This window comes from Sphaeramia orbicularis, chromosome 9, assembly GCF_902148855.1.
Source record: "Sphaeramia orbicularis chromosome 9, fSphaOr1.1, whole genome shotgun sequence".
NCBI classification, from domain to species: Eukaryota; Metazoa; Chordata; class Actinopteri; order Kurtiformes; family Apogonidae; genus Sphaeramia; species Sphaeramia orbicularis.
In genome coordinates, this window is record NC_043965.1 from 13,420,360 (window position 1) to 13,443,056 (window position 22,697).

The following is a 22,697-nucleotide window of genomic DNA, read 5'->3' on the forward strand; positions in this document are numbered from 1 at the left end:
AAATAAAATCTAAACGATTTGAGACATTATATAGAATTAATAAACTGTTAGGCCTATAGTAGTAATTTTATTTCCAAATTAGAAGAAAAATAGTCACAACGTTGGCCTGGAGTGATCCATCTTGCCGTGTAGACGATCTTTGGCAGCTGCGTGGGGGGGGGGGAAACCAAAACCATGAGCAGTGGGTGTGTCCGTGTCAATTCTAACACTTCTTCCAGGAAGTAACTGTTTTTTTTTTCTTGATAACTTTTTCAAGTGCGAGGCCAGGGTGTCTGGTCCTCTAAACAGACTTGGATGTGAAAGTTGTCTTCGTGGACACCATGTCGGACTCCGTGGACCGGTCCACGAAGATCAACCTGCTGAAAGAGCCACTGGTGAAGAAACTGTGCGACGTGTTGGACAAATCCAGCAGCAAAGGATGGCGAAAACTGGGGGAGATAGTCGGGAATGATAGACGGGTTAAAGTCAGGTAGGTGAAGGAGGCAGCCTGGGTCACACACAGTCTGGGAGAACCTTCATGTGGTTTGGTTCTATGTTTTAGTGGAGGTTTTTCACAGTGTGGGAGTGGAAGCAGTCATGTTCTTGTGTCTTAATTTGACTTTTTATCTCCTACAGTCCATACTTACATCTATAGGCCTATCTGTACTGAAGTGCCATTTGTAAAACTGGACTTTAAATGAGTCTGAAAGATATCAAATATTAAAGAAAAAACCAGTATCACATTAAATAAAACAGTGTATGTCTGCCCTTACAAAATCTAACCCTAAACATCTTACCGTCGTAATAAATGTTAACATTTATATAATCAGAGGATATATATAATATATCGTATTGCCTTATAGGAAACACACTTAGCCTGATCAAAAACAAAAAGGTAACACTCCCCAAATATGTAAGGTTCCACTGGATAACGACTTCCAGTGATGAAGATGTTTCATCTGCAACAGGTTCTCTGACCCTAACTAGTGCAGGGAGTAGATGCTCATTTCTGAAAAAAAATTTTTTTTGATCAGAATCAGGATTCTTTATTAATTCCAGGGGAAATTATTGGGTGCTACAGTTACTACCTTCAAGTATAATAAAAAGAAGCAGGAAAGAAATGGTCTATACAACAAAAAAGAAAAAAAGAAGTACATATATAAAGCTCTCTGTCTCTCTCTCTATCTATCTATCTATCTATATTTGAATATATGAATATACATATACCAAATATACATGTTAAAACACTATTAAGGCGCAATTACACAATTAGAACAGCAGTGGCTCCGGCACTTCTTGTAGAATGATGATGTGTTCTTTGTCCAGTTCAGTTTATTGTCAATTAGAGATACAGAGGTCTCTCTATTGTCCAGTCTTATCAGAGAATACCTTGATTCGTTATGCTCAGATTGTGAAAGATTGGTTCAAGGAACACGAGATATCATTTTCACTCATGGATTGGCCACAACAGAGTGCAGACCTGAACCCCTTTGAGAACCTTAAGAATCTGATGAAAAAGACTTTATGCCATGGTTTGAATCTCCCATCATTAAGACAAGATCCTGGCAAAAAGATAGTGGAACCATGGACATAAAGTATGTTGAGACTTTTATTGTGATACTACAAAAGCATTGTGTGGCATAAAGGATGCAGCAGTGAAGGTATTCTGTAATCGGAGCTATAGGCCATCGGAAGAATTGTTGCATGTGGAACTTTTGGGGCAGGCTGTATATATGACAACCTCACTCATGGTATTGGAGCATACATGTTCTATATGTGTCACACATTGCATTATTTTATAGACAAGGTCTGTGATGTTGAGCTCTTACAGATGTAATGATTAAATGTGTGTTTTATGACAAGCTGTATGCATCAAAGCATGTAGCTATCTTCTGTAAATCTATTAACAGAAGTGCTGGTATGACTGATAACACTGATAGCAAACAATACCACCATCATCTGGAAGTAAGCTTTTTAAATGTGTGGACCATCTATTATTTGTGGAACTATAATTTCGTATTGATTTCCTCAGTGAGAAGATTTTCCTTTTGCAAAAATACAGATACAAAATAATGCTAAAATGCACCATTTTTAGTTAAATAAAAGCAACAGGAAAGAGATAAGATAAGATAAGATAAGATAAGATAAGACTTTATCCCACCATGGGGAAATTTCACTTAACAGAGCAACATACAAGCAAGTGCAGAGAAATAGACAATTGAGTGAAAAACGAAATACAAAGAGACAAATAAGAAATTTGGTAAATATTTATAGAAGTATAGAATTTGAATTAAAATGAAATATTATTCACATATTTACATTGTGGTTGCACAGCATCTAACCCCTCCACAAACGTAGGGTGTTCCTGTGTTTATGATGTAACACAAGCTGCTTCATCCACCAGCTCAGACGACATGGAGATGTGCTCTCTGAAGGTGCTGCAGCTGGAGGGCAGCCCGAGCCGCATGCTGCTGAGGCTGATGGGAGAGCGAGGTTGCACCATGGGACACCTGAGTGATTACCTCCATACACTGGGCAACTCGGAGGCCCTGAACTGCCTGAAATCCTCAGGTACAGGAAAACCACCCCACATGCCTCTACTTCTACACTATCAACCATCAAAGTCAGGTTGATCAGTATGTTTTTCACTTAGGTTTATTTTTAGATCAAACAAAAAGTTTTTGACTCATTCAGTGAATTATGTGACACAAGCAAGTGATGAAGTATAAAAACCTCAACGGAATTCAACATTTTCCACACTACATTTTTACCCTGCCCCCGAAGGGGAGGCAAGGGGTATAGTTTTTGGTTCGGTTTGTTTGTTTCTTTGTTAATGCTCTTGCAGCAAAACTATTGGTTGAATTCATACTAAACTGGGTTTATAGATTGCCAGTGACCCAGAATAGATCTCATTACATTTTGGGAAAAGTAGATCAAAGTTAAAATTTTTTCTGAATTTTTAAAATCTTTTTTCCCCCCATTTACTCATAATGGGCAAAATTTCAAATGTCTGTAGCAGCAAAACTATTGGGTGAATTCATACCAAATTGGGTGTATAGATTGCCAGTGACACAGAATAGATGTCATTACATTTTGGGAAAAGTAGGTCAAAGTCTCAATTTTGTATGAATTTTTTTAAATCTTTTTTTTTCCCCCATTTACTTATAATCGGTGAAATTTCAAGTCTGTAGTAGCAAAACTATTGTTTGAATTCATACCAAACTGACTTTATAGATTACCAGTTAACCAGAATGGATCTCATTACATTTTGGAAACAGTAGGTCAAACTTAAAATTTTTTAGGAATTTTTAAAATCTTCCCATTTACTTATAATGGGCAAAATATGCGCGGGCGGCGGGGCTTGTTGTACCTGGCACCACTTGTTTCATATGTTATGGAGAAACCAAACATTTATTTCTTCTCATTTTACTTGTCTACTTTTATTTTCAATTACTTTGACTATTAAGATGATATTTAATTGAACTATTTTTTTCATCTGCAATAAGGAGAAAAGCTCCCTCAGCTCCCTAATTCTCCCTCAGCCCCAGGATATGCATTTGAACAACAATCCACAAGTTCACATTATTTAGTTTTGTCTCAGAAACAACAAAGAAAAATGTCATTTAGGAATACTGATATCTGACATCAACCAGTCTGAGTATGGACATATGTGATGCCACTGCACAAATGGCTGATGTTTATCTGTTGGCTTACATTAATAAGTTATTCAAAGATAATGTGATGAAAGACTAAAACAGTTAATATTTTTTTACACAGATCATGAAGATTTCTTTCCTTCATTCTTACAAAAGAGGGGATAAATCATAAGAAAAACAAAATAAAGAAACAGAAAATAACATCAGCACCGACTTTCAGCCAAATCTTCATTTTAAAATGTCAATATTGTTATCAGCCCAAAACTTTGTAATTGATGCATCACCAAAATCTTTACTTTTTTTGAAGCTACAGACTCTAAAATGTTGTCATCTTTGCTTTAAAAGACTGAAAAAAGCTGATTAACAGACTATTTGTTGCAGGTCTACTGTAATTTGTAGCATTAATATCAACTTAACACAGATTTTGTCCTCATCATAACTATGTAAATAGTTTTAATGTTCATAACAATAATATATGCAAACTTCTTTTTGTTTTTCTTTAAATGTTCAGCTTTACAGATTGTGATCCAGCCACAGTCGGTGGCTCTTATATCTGGTCACAACCTGCGTCTGAGCTGCCACGCTGTGGGCAAATCCCCGGTCCAGTACCAGTGGTTTAAGGCAAAAGAAGAGGTGAGCTACAGCTGCCCCCATTCAGACACATAGAAAAAAAAACTATGCTGAAAATAAATTATGGAGTAAAATATTGAAAAGTCTCTGTTTTATTGACACGAGAATATGATAACATGTGGACAGGCTGCCATAGTAACTTGTGGACGACTCTTTACCATTGTATGTATCACCCAAAATGTTGACTTATTTATTGAAACAACAAGCCACATATAATCCCAATGCTTTATTTAATGTATTTAATACTAACAGTGTTATTTATAACTTGTGGTGGTCCATACTGATAAATAAAGAGTAACTTCTCTGTAACAGTTCACAGATAGTCTTTTTAAATGTGACAGATTGAATACATTTTCAAATTTTTTAGATATAATTTTTAGCGTCAAATTCCAGCTATATTTCTATGTCTGAGGCATGGCTATGTTGTAAAAAGTCCTATCGCTAAAATCGGTTATAAGTTTTTTTCTACAAGTGGTATTTTCTAAAGGATAACAGTTCCATGAAATACAGATGTTTAGCTAAAAATGAGCCCACTTGATAAATGATGTGTGCAAATTTACTGTTTCATGTTCATGTTCACTTTCGCTTGATCGGACACATAAGTACTTTACCACACATACAACTTAAAGTCATTTTACAGGTAAAGCAGTACGTTTTAACAGGTATGGGCTTGAATTCCTCTCCATCAGTTTTCCTCACTTATCTTGGCCTGCATGCCCAAACACAAAACAACACCCACTTGGCATCCTTTGTTATTTTTGTGTGGTTTTTTTTCCCCCTCACATATTCAACTGGGAAGATAAAGATCACAGACATGATACTTTCTGTTTTGAGAAAGGAAATGGTATTAAAACTACCCCCGGTGAGCCACTAGCAGCTCCCTCAGGTTAAGGAATGCTGATCTTTTTTTGCAGAGTCACTGTAAATATTCAGTTCCTCTTTGATATCCTCAAGTTATAAGCTGAAGGGTAATGACACTTAACCCTAGATATCGGTCTATAACACTTTAATATTCCCCAAATCACTCTGTATTCTCATAGAAACCAAAATTGTCCTGCTCATTTCTGCAAAAGTGAATTCAACAGTCACTGCCACTCACTGTTCCCCATTTCTTCTCACTTCTAAAAAGCTCTTGCTCCAGCCTGAAGTTTTATCAGTTTGTCTCATTACAGCAGGTCAGTATAGGCAGGAGAGCAGCAGATGAAGATAATCAAGTCCAGAAAAGTGGGTTCTTTGTCCCTCTGATCATATACAACTTCAGACAGTCAACACTTCTTTCAGTCTCCAAAGATGTAAAGGCAATGATGCAGGATGACTTCTTCCACCTGAACAGATAAAAATAAGAAATGAAATCTGTGGTGCATCTTTTTTTTTTTTTTTTTTTTTTTTTTTTTACAAAATACACAAAATCCTATAACCATAGAAATCTACAGCACGTCTGTTCCAAAGCTTCAGTTATCTTTTATTCCACAGTTCCAAAGACACATAAACCAATCAAACAAAATAACTTCCATTCTTTTACACAGTGTTGCCCACCTTTGACATCCTCTGTCTTCTTCAACTATGGTTCAATCACATCTTATTACATCATCGTTAACTAACTTTTAGACAAACTTTGATATGTTCACAGCCCTACATAATGTTCACTGCATCCCCATCCTCCACTGTAGGCAATTCAAAGCTCTCCATGACCCCTGTTATCTCCCTAGTCCCCTCTATTACCAACCTCTGCTCAGATTGTGCTCAGCTCTGATATTTTTTAGCTCACCAGCCGATTAGCCATGAGCTATTGTGAAGGCGTCTTTGTCTTCATTAGCAATTTCTTCAAACATACTCTCAGTTTTGAGAAATTTTTATTTTTGAAGTTTTGACAAATTTGCCTTTACTTATAATGGGCCATATTTTAATGACTTATAACATGGAAATGGTTGCAGATATCAGTATAGTTACTATTGAGCACTGATAGGAAGTCATATATGGAGTTTCATGTAATTTGTTGAGTTATCCTCCAATGAAAGTACCACCTATTTCTATTGGGAGATTTATCTCCTGCATTAAGACCACAGGACTCTTAACAGAGGCAAAACTTCACAAAAGCTGTCATTGATTCTTGATAGAACATGCTGGTGAGATACAGGGTCATTGGTGCTGTTTTTATATAACTGAATTACTGTTATGAATTGCCTTTCTTTCTATCCTGCTTTTAAACAGTTAACAACATTAATTTTTTGCTGGATTAGCATTGTATTTTGCCAACAACATTAATGCACCAAATATAATTTCTTGCAACTAATTTATGTTTTAGCAGGTTTAATAAACCTCCGAAACAGCATTCATCTAATTGTGCTGGGGCTTGTAAACCTTAAAATGTGTCTTGTTGCATGTTAGGTTGAGTGGAGGAATGGGATTAAGCAGTTGACTCCTCTGTGCTGGTGTGTAACAGCGAAACATTTGATTCATTTGATTTAATTTCACAACTCCAGATCTCTAACAGCTTCTCTCCAGACCTGGTCATAAGCCCAGTCCACCTGAAGGATGCTGGCTTTTACATCTGCAGGGTCAACTGCGGAGATACGTTTGAGTTCAGTCAGTGGGCTCAGGTGGATGTCCTGAACGTCAACACGTCTTCATCTTATGGTAAAGTGTAACTGAGGTGGTATTTTTTGTAGCTAAAACTGAAGTAAGTTGTATTTATTTGATGTCATTGGGTATAAGTTCTGTGTTGACCTTCCAGCCTTCTGTCATTCAAGTGGTCTGTGAGGAAATGAGTTGTACACCTCCTCCAGTGTATCTCTGTTAGAGGGGTACATCTGTGGAATAATCTGGACCAGAACTTTAAAATGTCTTCTTCAGTTTGTGCATTTATAAGGATGTATAAATCCAGTATAATCACAAAATATAGAACATTATTTGAGTAAGTGAATATCTAGTTATAATGTAGAAGAATGCATAAAAGTATGATTTTATTATGTGCTGCCTATTTGTAATTAATTAATTATATGAAAAAAGGGTTAATTATGCCGATCTGATTGTGTGCGAGGTGTATATTTATTTATTATTGCATATATATTGTAAAAATATATAGAAAAAAAGTGTGTTAATGCAAAGGAAACCGAATTAATTTAATTATTAGTTTGTAAAAAGGGGGTGGGAGTCTATAAGTTATACTTCTTCCCACTACTTTTCATGCACCGAAAAATTTTGTTTGACCATGTTGTATGGTTCTTTGTTATCTGATGATTCTAGAAAACTAAACTAACTAACTAACTAACTCTTGACTCTGTTTCCAGATTTTAGTAATATTGCCTATAAGGGAAAATTTTGGTCAGTAACATTAAGTATGGTGCCATTTATCTTTTTTCTTCAGTATATTATATCTAGACATAGCGCAGAGAGCAGGGAGATCCAGGATGGGCTGTCTTCTCAGTTTTTTAATTTTATTACTGTCTAACCCAGCTTTAAGGTTTAAGCTTCATTTCCAAGAAAACATACTTGCTTATTTAGAGAAAGCGACCCTCACAGAATTGTTGAACCTTTCCACACTTTTTTTCCTGTAAACTGGAACTTAATTTGCTTGTTGTTTTACCTTGCTGAAGTACATTATTAACCATGCATATCCCTCCTGTAAACCAGGACATGGTTTTTATTCCTTGGAGGGTCGACTAAAGGTGGTGATTCAGCCTCAGCCCCAGCGTCTGCATGGGGGGGAAACGCTGCAGCTGGAGTGTGGAGCTGTGGGCCGGCCAATCCCCCGCTACCAGTGGCACAGAAATGGAGTGCCAATCCTCAACGCCACCAAGAGGAAACTTGTGGTGAGGAGACGTTGTTATTGGTTCAATAATTCAGCTCAGAGCTTCATGACAGCCTGTGTTACTGTTGGTGCATTTTATGAGATTGGAACAGAAGATTAAGCTGTGTTTGTCATTGGGATTGGACATATTCACGTGTTTTATAAATGATTTGAAACCACAAATAACCATCTGGTTTCTTCAACGTTCACTCAGGATCAAACATCAGCCTTTAAACAAAAAAAAGCTTTGTAGCTGTTGTTATTGTAAGACAGTAGGTGACTGTAGATATCTAGTTTACTTTAGGGTCAGTCCATGTGAAATTAACAGGTTATTTTTTCAACTGACCATCTTGAATTTTCTTCATACTTTCTGAAAAATAATGTTATTAGTCATAATTAAGACCATACACAATTTCAGCATTGTATCCTCAGTAGTTTTTGAGGTATTATGGTGTAACTGTAAAAGTGAGAGATCCAACGAAAGATGCTAACTACAAGAAATGATTGCTTTTTGAACTTTTCATGACAGATGCATGGTATTTTCAGGAGTTACCCATTATATTTGGTACTAGATGTCTTTAACTTCTGTAAAAGAACATCCATAGTTGCATATTTACCAAATTACAGCTTTGAAAACTGTAAAAAAAAAAAAAAAATCAGTTTTAGCCCACTTCAGATCAGTACTTTAGTACTTTTCTAAAATAATTAACATTTTCTGAAAAACTCAGCCTATTTTCAAATGCATGTCTGCATTAATATATATAAAGTACACTGAGTTGCATGATGGTGTTTGTAACCAACCTATATTAATTAGCACATCAACTACGTCATGTTTGCTACAGACAGAAATGTGAAATACAGAGGCACTGAACCAAAGATACATGTCTGATTTGTATGAGAGAATTAATATTTTTATTTTAGAAATGACTTATTGAACTTAGAATGGTTTTCTATACCATTCATTTTTGGACGAAATCAGCATTATGCCCCATTTTCAGAAACACATTTCAAAATCTGATGAAGATATAAGGCAGAAATTTGGCATGTTGTTACTCAGACTAATAGCATTATTTTCTGAAAGTATGACGCAAATCGGAGATGCCAGTCAGGAACATTTTCTGCCTTCAAATATAATTAACTGATGGTTTAGACTTAACAAATGCAATGAACTGTGTCTTCCAGATTCCTCATGTGATGCAAGATCACCATGGCAGGTATCGCTGTGAGATCAGCAGTAGCACTGAGAGAACGTGGACCAGTGAAGTTGACATAGTGATAGGTATGTCACATTACAGCCGTGCAAAGGCGTCATTAATGTTTGTCTGTCGGTCATTATGTCCGAGTGACTGTTGTGACTCTGTTCTTGACTGAAAGCGCCGAGGATATCTGTCCAGATTTCAGGGGCAGTGGAGTGCTCAGAAGGTAGAGTTGAGCGGACTCTGCATGGTTTCCTAAATGGTGATGAGGATCTTACTGCATGTACATGTTGATCAAATGTTGTCCAAAATTCTTTTATAATCTCTTAAACTGCATGTGGGTTCAGATCAAATTAAAAACACTAACGATTTTCAGGATCACAGGCTTTAACCTTCAGGTTTCATGAGGACTAGAAGCTAATACACATGTAGAAGCTAAAAGGCATGCAGTATACTATGTTTTTCCTATTGTCAACAAATCTTATTTTGGTCCTTAATAGATTAAGATCCCATTTAATAAAGTGTAAAATGAAACAGTGGAAAATATGTAATCTGCTTAGCCAGATGTAATATACTTAGATTACACTTTTGTATTCAACAGCCTAAATTCCAAATTCGCTTCACTTTCAGGCATAAGAAATAATATAATCTATTCATGAATGTGCTTTTTCAGTTTGGTTTACTAAAATCTGCAGGGGCGAATAGATGAAAAGCCTGTGAAAATATAATATAGAAATAATATATAGAAAATACACATTATTTAATTGCTTAATCGATGTATTGACAAACAGAACAGGGAGCTGCACAAGTATTAACAAACACACTAAAGCAAACTAATGTTTCCTTATGGGATTTGTTGACAGTATGTTAAATATAAGCCAGCCCTAACATCATCTATGTAATTTAATCCTGACTAATGGTCTAATTACATTAGAACTGTAATGTATCTGTCTTTGACTTTTACTTCATCTTTCCCATGGACTACTGACCTCGCACAATGACGTAAACTCACCTGTTATTACATAATGCTAATATATTTGTATTTTTGTGTCTAGATGATGTGTATGCTATTGGAGCAGGTGAGTTCACTTAGACTTATTTATATTTATGGGTGCTTCACTGCAAAAATCAAAATCTTACCAAGTGTATTTTTCTCATTTCTAGTCAAAATATCTCATCACACTTAAAATAAGGCATAATCACCTAAAGAGTAACTTTTCAGTGAGATATAAGAACTTACTTTTAGACAATAGATCTTGGAAAATCTTATTTCAAGAAATCTTATCAAGACAATTTTCATTTGTTCCATTGGCAGATTTTTTTTTTTGCTTAATTCAAGATTTTTTTTTTTTTTTTTTGTTTAATTCAAGCAAAAAATCTGCCAATGGAACAAGTGAAAATTGTCTTGATAAGATTTCTTGAAATAAGATTTTCAAGATCTATTGTCTAATAATAAGTTCTTATATCTCACTGAAAAGTTACTCTTTAGGTGATTATGTCTTATTTTAAGTGTGATGAGATTTTTTTGACCAGAATTGAGAAGAATACACTTGGTAAGATTTAGATTTTTGCAGTGTTCTATGAAACTGGTACCTGAAAACAGGACATGGGGCTAAAAATTCAAACCAGATGTAGACTAATGTTATGAAGCAAGTTTGGAAGCACCTTGGGTATATTTAAAAAAATAAATATTTACTGAGATAAAAGAGAAACTATTTTTCAGATAAAACACATTTTAATATTTTTTTATTTTATTTTTTGACAAAAGTCCACATGTTAACACAATAAAAAGCACACGAAAATTACGCACTTCTATTTTTTTTTTTAATATATTCTTATTCTCTCACAGGTACATTTTGGAAATTGAACTAATTATGCAAGGCAGAGTGTTTCACAAAAATGACCGCTGTTGCAAAATCACTCATGATTTATTTGTGTTTAAATGGGCAGGTTCCACATGTAACACAAGTGGACACAATGGGTTACACGCAAAAACCTGGAATGAGACTGCTGATTCATGAAAAACCCACATGTCTGGATTAGAAAAACCACTAGGATCCTCAAATTTAACACAGCCTCTTTATTTATAGTGGTATATAAGACTATTTCAAGCTGTGTTTTCCAGATCACATGCACTGACACCTAGGTAGCTTTTTCAGTCCCAATTTTGGTCCTATTTTTGGACCCCAATATTTTATTAAAAACTAATTAATTTTGGGATGGCTCAGAGCAAGAGTATAATTTTTTTTTTTACATTTATCATTAGGTACATCCTGGGGGAAATATGTCTAAATTTCTCTTTTATTATTGGGTCTAAAAAGCTGGAAAATCACCAGATACCAAAATGAACCCAGTTTCATAGAAGCACTCTTATACATATTCTCTATAACACAAAGAGAGCTTTCTTTTTACAACAGCTTAGGCATAATTTGTGTCTTTTTTTTCCCCCTGTGACTTTAGATTCCAGTGAATTATTCCAAAGTATTATCCCTGAACAACCTTATGGTAAGTACATCATAATGTGTTGTATTTGTGAATGTTGTGTTTTACTTACTTTAGTAAGTGATATGGCTGGCTTTGACATTTTCCCTATGTGTATTGTGCCATTTTCTCCTACTTTAGCTTATGTTTCAGGGATAATGCACTAAATGATGTCAAATGTTTAGAAATGTAAAGTAAAATGTGATCAGATTTACCACTATTGTACGTTTATGGTGTTTTTAAAGCAGTCAAATGTGTGGGTACATGTAAAGTTTGGGAATTTATTTATTTATTTTTTTAATTATCTTTTTATTAGAAAGGCAAATGTCTGTCATATATTAATTACATAATCATTCAGAAAAATACAATAGGATGGATAGAGAAAGTTAAGATCATTATATCCATATTGCCCTTCTCTAATTTCTTTTTTATGGACCCTTAATTTTAGTTGAAACATTAATACAACAAAACAGAACAGGGGAGCGCACCACCTCATACAATCATAACCTCACATGAAAGCAAATAGATTAACACAAAGCACAAATACAATCAAATGAAATCAGATCTAATTGGTTTTACATACTCAGTCCATTTAGACCAGATATTATAAAATTTTTCTTTTTCAGCTTTGAGGGAAAAGGATATCTTCTCCATAACATAAATCTCATAGACAATTCCAATCCATTCATCAGTGGTGGGCGGTTCTACTTTTAACCATTTCCTCATAACTGATTTCTTACTGGCTGCCAACAGTATAGCCAGTAATTTTTTGTCTTTAATGTTCCATGACTCAAACGGTAGATTACCCAAATACATGGTTTCACATTTAAACAGAGTGTTTACATTAAGTATATTTTGTATGTGTTTGTGAATCTCTTCCCAGTAAGGTCTTATAACCGGACAGTCAAAGTTTGGGAATTTTATTTCCTGTATCAAGACATGTGCAAAATATACAGTATATTACAAAATAGAAAGAAACAACCCAATTACAACATAAACCTATCTATACTGTGTTTCTGAATTAATCTCTCTTTTTAATTTCTCTAAGGGAAATGAAGACGCATAATAATTGATTTCTGTCTTTATATCTGCCAGCGACTGACAAAGTGGCCCTGCTCATCGGGAACCTGTCCTACCAGAACCACCCAAAGCTCAAAGCTCCAATGGTGGATGTGTATGACCTCACCAACCTCCTGCGGCAGCTGAATTTCAAGGTGGTTTCACTGCTGGACCTCACAGAATCGGAGATGAGAAACGCTGTTGATGAGTTCCTGTCACTACTGCACAAGGGAGTCTATGGTAGGAACACACATTGGTGGTTCAAGATGTGGTAGATGGCACATGGTGAGAGACAGGCACACAAAATCAAGCATTGCCTACACCTTTGTACTCTTTTGACTATGGGTGCAAACTATGAGTCGAAATTTAGTCAATTCTGAGCAGACACATGAATCATACATACTAGTTACTGCAGTTTGCATGTTTAATACATTCACTGGCAAACCTCCAAATCCTCTTTATAGCTTAGAAGTTCCTCAACAGTTGCAGTAGACCATAGAAAACGTTTGCTCAGCTGTAGAGTCATTATAAGCGGCAGCTGTTGATTGCTAATTTCACTTATTTTTATTTGTAATAGGATGGCAAAAAGTAATTGCATTTGGTCAAGAATTAGCAAAATAACGTCCAAATATCTGTTGTTTGCCCTTTGAAGCTTTAATTAAAGATGGGCTTTTATCAGTGTCCATTTTTTTCGTCCCTTGTCAGATGTTTTTTTCATTGGAGCTGTATTTGTCACACAAAATTTGAGTTGATGAGATGAGGTGAGGTGTGAGAAATTGATGTAAAATAAAGAATAGGAGTAACCATATCCATGACATTCCTGCTTTGTATTATCAATATATTTCACATCAAAGTATATTCCAGTCAAAATTATTCTTATATTCATGGAATACCAAGACAACTTGGTTAAATAAATAAATAAATAAATAAATAAAAATAATACATCAGTTTTATATAGCGCTTTTCTAGGTACTCAAAGATGCTTTACAATAAGCAGCATTAAAACTGCATTTGACTTGAAAAATATGTATCATACAACTCTTACAAAAATAAATTGTTCATCTGTTTAGATCTTTTTATTCAACATCAGATGTTTAGTTGCCTGCAGAAATACTTAGAAGGATTAATATTTGATTAGCTAGTGCCACATGAACCAAAACCTTACCCTAAGTTCTCTTCTACTTCAGGCCTGCTGTACTATGCTGGTCATGGATATGAAAACTACGGTAACAGTTTCATGGTGCCGGTAGATGCTCCAAACCCTTACCGGTCAGCCAACTGCCTGTGTGTGCAGAGCATCCTCAAACTAATGCAGGAGAAGGAGACAGGCCTTAATGTTTTTCTGCTGGACATGTGCAGGAAGAGGTAAGTGCTTAAGTAAATTTGTATTCATTATCCCAAGATATTACTATCCCTGCTATAATGGTCTTTCAATAGATGATTTCTTTTATTTTTACAGGAATATTCATGACGACAGTGCTCCAAACATTATACTGAGAGTTACAGCTAACATTGTCTTCGGATATGCAACGTAAGTTTAGGCCAGTAATTATACTAAGTGACTGTGCACTTTTTTCCTTGCAGGAATATTAAACATTGTATTGTTTGTTGGTTGTTCAGTTGCCAAGATGCAGAGGCCTTTGAGCTGAGCTCCAGCGGATTCACCAATGGTGTGTTTGTGAAGTTCTTAAAGAAGCGGCTGCTTGATGATGAAAAGATCACTGTGGTGCTGGACAGAGTTGCTGAGGGTAAGAGAAAAAGTAGAACACTTAAAATATACAGGGTGTCCCAAAAAATGTCTACAGACTTTAAATAATTGTAAAGTAGATGTTTGTCAAAATGCATTTAATTTTCAAAATGTAATAGAATTTACAAACATCATTTTATTTTGTCACCGCCTGTTCTCAAACTGACGCCCGTTCTGGTCCAGACGCTGCTGACAACGCCAAGCAATGGAATCACACACATCACCAAACAATTCCCTTGGTATTTGAGTGCATTCACATTCAGTGGCTGCTCTCAATTCAGCGACTGTTGCAGGTCTCATAGCGTAGACTTTGTCTTTTAGGTATCCCCATAAAAAAAAGTCCAGTGGTGTGAGGTCTGGTGAACTTGCCAAACAGGTGGATTGGACAGAGGGGTTTTGTTGAATACCCTCCGCGTTCACCAGACCTCACACCACTAGACTTTTTTCATGGGGAAATCTAAAAGACAAAGTCTACGCTATGAGACCTGCAACAGTCGCTGAATTGAGAGCAGCCATTGAATGTGAATGCACACAAATACCAAGGGAATTGTTTAGTGATGTGTGCAGTATTTAACCTGGGATGGTTTTTAATGGAGACATAAGAAAACAAATTAAAACTTAGCATTGCATTATTACTGGCACTATTGATTGACCAGCTTGTTTGTGGGCTAATGGGCTGTAATATTAAATGCAGAGAAGATTGAGTGAAGTGATCTGAGGCTTTATGTTTCAGCAAAGCATTTAAAACCTTGTAATCCTCCTCGTTCCTTACTTTTTAAAATTTTGATCTTTTGAATAGTCTTACAGTTGGTTTAATTGTATTTTATTGTTATCTGTTGTGTCCAGATATGGGTCAGTTTGACGCTACAAAGGGGAAACAGGCCCTGGAGATCCGCAGCAGCCTATCAGAGAGGAGAGCGCTGACAGATCCAATTCTACCCGGTGACAGTGCCGATCTCGCTCAAGTACACAGTCGCCAATGGGCAAAAGCCCACAGTGAGTTTCAGACACAAAACCCCAAATTTATAACCCATGAGGCTTATTTTAATATGGAAATATTTGTTACTGTATGACTGCACAAGGACACTAGTATTTGTTTACTTTTGACAACCTTACTGTTACTAGCAACAGGCAGCAGGACACTGATATGCCTCATACCCTCTTCTTTTTTAATATTGAATATTTACCTCCGCTAGGAGGTATTGTGATCACTTTGCTTTGTGTGTTTGTGTGTTAGCAGGATAACTCAAAAAGTTATTGATGGTTTTTTATGAAATTTTCAGGAAATGTTGATACTGGCACAAGGAAGAAATGATTAAACTTTGGTGGTGATGTGGGGGGGGCAGATCTGTCTTGGCAGAGGTCTGCGCTCTCTGAGTGCTTTTCTTGTTACTTATGGAATACAACGAATCAGATTTAGTAGAGATCCCAACCTTTACTGCTTGAATCTGCATAAAATAATGTCTTATGATGGTTTAACATGAACTTTAGCCATTTACTTCTGATTCAGTTGTCTTTTTCTCTTCAGATTGTTTAATGAAATTGTAAAAATGCATTTACAATCTAATAAGTGCCTTATTAAGCATCCACAAAAACTTGAGTGACAGTAACATTTAGAAATATTATAAAATCTACTCCAGAATCAGCTCCTTTTTGCTGTTTAGACCATGTGTCATATTTTGAACATAACATTACATCACATTAGCTACACTATCACTAGGGTTAAATGTGTTTGTGAAAGTGAAAAATAGATAACCTTAAATGTATTTTTTATTTTTAAGAGAGTATTGATTGAGATTGATTATTTCATTACAATGGGACCTTTCACTGGGATGGAAATATTAAGCAACTACTGAACATTTAGTCCTTGAAGTTGATGCGTTGAAGCAGCAAAATAAGCAACGTAAGGAACTGAGTGACTTTGACCAGTTTGTGGGAGGAGCTGGACAATTAAATCCAATCCATGGAGACCCCACCCCTCTACTTCCAGGACTTCAGGGATTTTTATTTTATTTTATTTTATTTTATTTAAAGGGAGACCTGGCCAAGACGGCAGCAATACAGTCACATAATTACAGTTTTTAATAAAAGCATTTGCGAACAAAAACAAGAAAAGTGCAGACCTCCACCAAGACAGGTCTGCCCCCCCCCCCCCCCCCCCCCCCCCCCCGATCACCACCAAAATTTAATCATTTCTTCCTTGTGCCAGTATCAACATTTCCTGAAACTTTCATGAAAATCCGTCCTTAACTTTATGAGTTATCTTGCTAACAAACAAACAAACACGCACACGTGCACACAAACACACAGAGCAAACTGATCACAGTACCCCCTGGCGGAGGTAACAACACATATACAGTCAGTCAAAACATTTACAGATCAACAGCCTTGATTCCAGAGTTTTAACGCTTTCTTTAAAATTAATCAAAGAAGTCGGTTTTTGTGGATGGAGCTCAGACTGAAGCTTGTTCCAGGCATCAGGATATAAAAACCTAAAGGATCTTTTTAGGGATCTGCTGTTAATATCTTGGTCCAGATACCACAGCACACTTTCAGAGCTCTGATGGAGTCCAGGCCTCAGGTCAGAGCTGTTTTTGTGGAAAAAGGGGAACCTACACAATATTAGACAGGTGGTAATAATGTTTGGCTCCTGTAGATGCTCCATTGGTTGGTTGTTTATCTTTAGACAGCTTTTGGTCACCCTCAAACATTATTAGACTTTTAGTGATAGTTTTGAGAAATGACACCATATTAGAAAATAAAAGGAAATAGTTGATGAAAATCAGGAAATGCAGGATTTTTTATTATATTTAAGTCGGTACTTTAGGTGATGGGTTGTTTTTGCAGAACTTCCTGAAAGCATGTGCCTGGACTTCGACTGTGGAGCTCAGATCAAACTGGGCTTCGCAGCAGAGTTTTCCAACGTTCTCGTCATTTACACCCGCATCGTGAAGAAGCCTGAGGACATGTCCTTCTGCCAGGCTCATGTCACCGACTTTTCACAGGTTAGTTTGTTGTCAATACAGGGAATAACTTTGTTACAGAAAAAGAGCTGTTTTTCTTTTATTCTGAAACCTTGTATGGAAATGGGATAATCAGGGTTTCGTGTCATTTTCACAGGATAATTTGTGTGTTAGTATTTGTGCTTGTGTATATAGTTTTACATTAACATTGCTTTGTTTCTCTCATGTGATTTTAATTTTATTTCTTTCCTCCAGGATCTCGATGTGGACCCTAAAGAGATGAACAGAGAGACTCCAGAGGAAACGGGGATCTACCTTCTGTCCAGCAGCCTTCCTCAGCACTGTCTCTACACAAGACTCAGCTCCCTGCAGAAGCTCAGGGTATATTATTATCATCATTATTATTATTATTATTATTATTATTATTATAGCCCCGCCCACCCCAGAGACCATATATATATATATATATATATATATATATATATATATATATATATATATATATATAGATAGATAGATAGATAGATAGATAGATAGATAGATAGATAGATAGATAGATAGATAGATAGATAGATGTACCAACAATTCCATCTGTATATCCATCCAAGATTTTTGTCCAACCGATTTCTTGGACATCATTCACTTGATTCATATCAAATTTCACTCACATGTTCTTTACATGTTCTTTTCTCTTAATTTTTGCATTTAAATTCTTTTTTTTTTTTTTTTGCTAATTATTGAAAAGTTTTTCAGAAGGTTGAAAGTTAAGACTCAAAATGATTCCCTAGACAGGCAGGAGGGGCAAAGTGTTGTGCAGCTGGACGGGGGTATTGGTGAACTCGGCTTACTTTTTCACTTGTTTCACATAGTATTTTAGCATAATAAAGCACACTAACACCCTAATCTGTTTAGACTAAACAACAGTTTTGTACTCTCACAACCTGTTGTTTCAAGAATATTCATATTGAAAAAACACTATCACCCTCACCCACCCAAAAAACTATACAGAGACATTAAATAGGAAATTAACAGGTGCATAAAGCCATCAACCCAGAGATCCCCAAATCTACATTTAACCAGTAAAACCAATCTTTATGTATCTACCCAGCCTGAGCATTCAGAATGGGGAGGGGGGAAAAACGTTATCAACAACACTGTAAGTTGTGACTCCCTCATCCTGCTGTCTGTGTTATGTATGTTTAACCATATTTGTAGTAAAATAAGAAAAATAAAGTTAAAAAAAAAACATAACAGTCATAGGCTAATAATATTGAAAGAGTAACAGAATATATTTGACGTTCATTAAAAAATGCTTCAGAACAAATAACATTTAAGGTAAGCAGAGGCTTAGATTATCCTTAGAAATATAATGTAACATCATTCAGGGTTCACATGATTGCTTCAAGTATTTTGTTGGACTAAAAGAACTTTTTCATATTTGTAGAGGATCTGAAAAGAGGTACTGAAAACGGAACAAGTGACCCAAAAGCTCTACATCGAAAGTAGTGTCTAGAGTGTTCACATGAATGGAGTTAACAGACACCTGTAGCTTAGTTTCCTAGAGTTAGCTAATGTTAACAAACTAGCCCAACCTACTAACCTGCATATTGTTTTTTGGCATGTTTGGGTAAAAGTCCTCCATAACCTTTCAGCATATTGTAATTCAATTCTGTACATACTGTGTTTGACATTTCTTTTCTATATACAATGTACATAGGCTCGATATACTTATTCATTCGTGTTTTTATATTTTCTCTTCTTATATCTAGCTTAGAAAAATTCTAAGAAAAAGGTCGTTACGTGCACGTAATGACAAACAATCTTGAATCTTCAAGTGATCTGAGAGGACACATGATTTCTGTATCTACATACAGTACAGGCCAAAAGTTTGGACACACCTTCTCATTCTTTGCATTTTCTTTATTTTCATGACTATTTTCATTGTAGATTCTCACTGAAGGCATCAAAACTATGAATGAACACATGTGGAATTATGTACTTAACAAAAAAGTGTGAAATAACTGAAAACATCTCTTATATTCTAGTTTCTTCAAAGTAGCCACCCTTAGCTCTGATGACTGTTTTGCACACTCTTGGCATTCTCTTGATGAGCTTCAAGAGATAGTCACCTGAAATGGTTTCCTAACAGTCTTGAAGAAGTTCCCAGAGATGCTTAGCACTTGTTGGCCCTTTTGCCTTCACTCTGCGGTCCAGCTCACCCCAAACCATCTCGATTGGGTTCAGGTCCAGTGACTGTGGAGGCCAGGTCATCTGGCGCAGCACTCCATCACTCTCCTTCTTGGTCAAATATCCCTCACACAGCCTGGAGGTGTGTTTGGGGTCATTGTCCTGTTGAAACATAAATGATGGTCCAACTAAATGCAAACCGGATGGAATGGCATGTCACTGCAGGATGCTGTGGTAGCCATGCTGATTCAGGTTGCCTTCAATCTTGAATAAATCCCCAACAGCGTCACCAGCAAAGCACCCCCACACCATCACACCTCCCCCTCCATGCTTCACGGTGGGAACCAGGCATGTAGCATCCATCCGTTCACCTTTTCTGCGTCGCACAAAGACACGGCAGTTGGATCCAAAGATCTCAAATTTGGACTCATCAGACCAAAGCACAGATTTCCACTGGTCTAATGTCCATTCCTTGGGTTTCTTGGCCCAAATAAATCTCTTCTGTTTGTTGCCTCTCCTGAGCAGTGGTTTCCTAGCAGCTGTTTGACCATGAAGGCCTGATTCACGCAGTCTCCTCTTAACAGTTGTTGTAGAGATGTGTCTGCTGCTAGAGCTCTGTGTGGTATTCATCTGGTCTCTAATCTGAGCTGCTGTTAATTTACGATTTCTGAGGCTGGTGACTCAGATGAACTTATCTTCAGCATCAGAGGTGACTCTTGGTCTTCCTTTCCTGGGGCGGTCCTCATGTGAGCCAGTTTCGTTGGAGCACTTGATGGTTTTTGCGACTGCACTTGGGGACACATTCAAAGTTTTTGAAATTTTCTAGACTGACTGACCTTCATTTCTTAAAGTAATGATGGCCACTCGTTTGTCTTTACTTAGCTAATTGGTTCTCGCCATAATATGCATTCTAACAGTTGTCCAATAGGGCTGTCAGCTGTGCATCAACCTGACTTCTGCACAACACAACTGATGGTCCCAACCCCATCAATAAGGCAAGAAATTCCACTAAGTAACCCTGACAAGGCACAGCTATGAAGTGAAAACCATTTCAGGTGACTACCTCTTGATGCTCATCAAGAGAATGCCAAGGGTGTGCAAGGCAGTCATCAGAGCTAAGGGTGGCTACTTTGAAGAAACTAGAATATAAGAGATGTTTTCAGTTATTTCACACTTTTTTGTTAAGTACATAATTCCACATGTGTTCATTTATAGTTTTGATGCCTTCAGTGAGAATCTACAATGTAAATAGTCATGAAAATAAAGAAAATGCGAAGAATGAGAAGGTGTGTCCAAACTTTTGGCCTGTACTGTATTTGTCTGCATTTTCATGTTGTAGAGAATCTAAAGTGTGACAGATATGAACCAATCACAGGCATTTTCAGACAGGTAGATAACTGACAGCTGAGTACAGTCCATGAGACTGGATTTTATTTTCTGATTTAAGTTTTTTCTAATTCAGTGTTAATAATCTATAAAATATGTGTGGGATGTGCAGCATGTACTGGGATGACCCTGACTACAGTAGATGATTGAAATAATACACGTAAAACAGGTTATTTGAGATTTTTAGAAGTCATATTTATTTAAATTTTGAGCATTGCCTTAGACACAATCCACATTTTTGTGTAAAGTATTTAGTTATATGTACAGAGTGAGATGAAAATAATGGATCTTGGGAATAAAAATACTGAACCCTTTCTACTTTGCATCATCCAACAGGAAGAGCTTGTCTTCACTGTGTGCCTTCAAGGAACCTTCATTGCCATGGATGATGATCCCATCCACTGGACCAAAAGCGTCAACATCGGCAAACCCCTAATCGCTAGGCTCGACCTTCACCAGGCCGTGCGGAGAAACAGCTGCCTGCAGACGTGCCTGATGCCCCACAGCCCCTCCGTCAGCCCCTGCCACAGCCCTGGACCTGAGCACCACCAGCTCCACCTCCACCATCAGGTCCATGACTGCAACCGGCTATCCCCGCAGCACCACTACCTGGACATGTACGACCGTCTGCAGGGGGCAGTGGGAGGAAGCGGAGAGTCGTGCTATGATAATGTCAGTCACTCCTGCTACGAGGCACAGTTCAACTCAGCTGTTGGACTTTCCAGTTCACCAGGACGGCTCAGCATTCCAATAGAAACCACAGACGACATCAATGAGCTGCAAACTGTGTTCATCAACAGTCTGCAGCTTCAGCAACAATAAAACAAACAGCTGCTTTTTCACTGAGATTTCCCAGAAAAAGACATAAGCTTTTAAAGTACAGCTAGTATCTGGTATCTACACTATTGGTCAAAAGTTTTAGAACACCCCAATTTTTCCTGTTTTGTATTGAAATTTAAGCAGTTCAAGTCCAATGAACAGCTTGGAATGGTACAAAGGTAAGTGGAGAACTGCCAGAGGTAAAAAAAAAAAAAAAAAGGTAAGGTTAAACAAAACTGAAAAGTAATGTACATTTCAGAATTATACAAAAAGGCGAACAAGAAATGAGTTAACAACTTAAAGCAGTTCTGCAGCAATGGAGGTGGATCAAGCCTCAAAAGTTGGTGCTACCAATTCCTACAGGTGTCCCAACATTTGTGAATTCCTTCCAACCCCCTCAGTCTGCATAAAAGTCGTGCTGGAACACACTTTGGTACCATACCATTGGGAGCATTATTTGAACAGTATTGTACTGCAGAAAGTAGTGTGTTACTATAAAAATGGAAAAGAGGAAAAGGCAATTAACGATAGAAGAGAGACAGACCATCATAACATTTAGTTGCTTTCTACGACCACTATTGAGCTGTGCTTGAAGCTGTTGTCCTGTGAGTCTCCTATCACTCCAGCTGTTGACTCTCAGAAACTTGTCCTCTGATTCTGTTGTGGCTTTGGCTCAGCCTCTTCCTGTCAGCATTTCCCCCAGTTTCTGAGTGCCTTTGGATGGTGAAGGAAACTGGACTTACTGACACCTGGATTTTCTGGGCAGTTTCTCTGTAGGAAAGACCTGCATTTTTAAGTGTTATG

At 36.9% G+C, this 22,697-nt stretch overlaps 1 protein-coding gene across 2 annotated transcripts; it reads left to right on the forward strand.

Annotated features, from left to right (window-relative positions):
- Nucleotides 1-246: 246 nt before the first annotated feature.
- malt1 (MALT paracaspase 1) lies at nucleotides 247-22,094 on the forward strand. 2 transcript variants are annotated; one of them, XM_030143436.1, is made up of 17 exons: nucleotides 247-469; nucleotides 2,384-2,550; nucleotides 4,147-4,268; nucleotides 6,749-6,902; nucleotides 7,899-8,077; nucleotides 9,238-9,334; nucleotides 9,430-9,477; nucleotides 10,307-10,330; nucleotides 11,712-11,756; nucleotides 12,828-13,031; nucleotides 13,979-14,156; nucleotides 14,251-14,322; nucleotides 14,412-14,539; nucleotides 15,385-15,534; nucleotides 17,386-17,543; nucleotides 17,757-17,882; nucleotides 21,411-22,094. In XM_030143436.1, the coding sequence occupies exons 1-17, from the start codon at nucleotides 321-323 to the stop codon at nucleotides 21,894-21,896; spliced, it is 2,487 nt and encodes an 828-aa protein (XP_029999296.1). In that variant the 5' UTR covers nucleotides 247-320; the 3' UTR covers nucleotides 21,897-22,094. The 2 variants fall into 2 exon arrangements, with proteins under 2 accessions (XP_029999296.1, XP_029999297.1); XM_030143437.1 differs by lacking the exon at nucleotides 9,430-9,477.
- Nucleotides 22,095-22,697: the final 603 nt, after the last annotated feature.

Bases quoted from the DNA above. Each gene is read 5' to 3' on its own strand.
- malt1 (XM_030143436.1), top strand. From the start codon at position 321: ATGTCGGACTCCGTGGACCGGTCCACGAAGATCAACCTGCTGAAAGAG. The intron at 9,478-10,306 runs GTAGAGTTGAGC...TTTTGTGTCTAG, and splicing joins GGCAGTGGAGTGCTCAGAAG to ATGATGTGTATGCTATTGGA. The intron at 14,540-15,384 runs GTAAGAGAAAAA...TGTTGTGTCCAG, and splicing joins GCTGGACAGAGTTGCTGAGG to ATATGGGTCAGTTTGACGCT.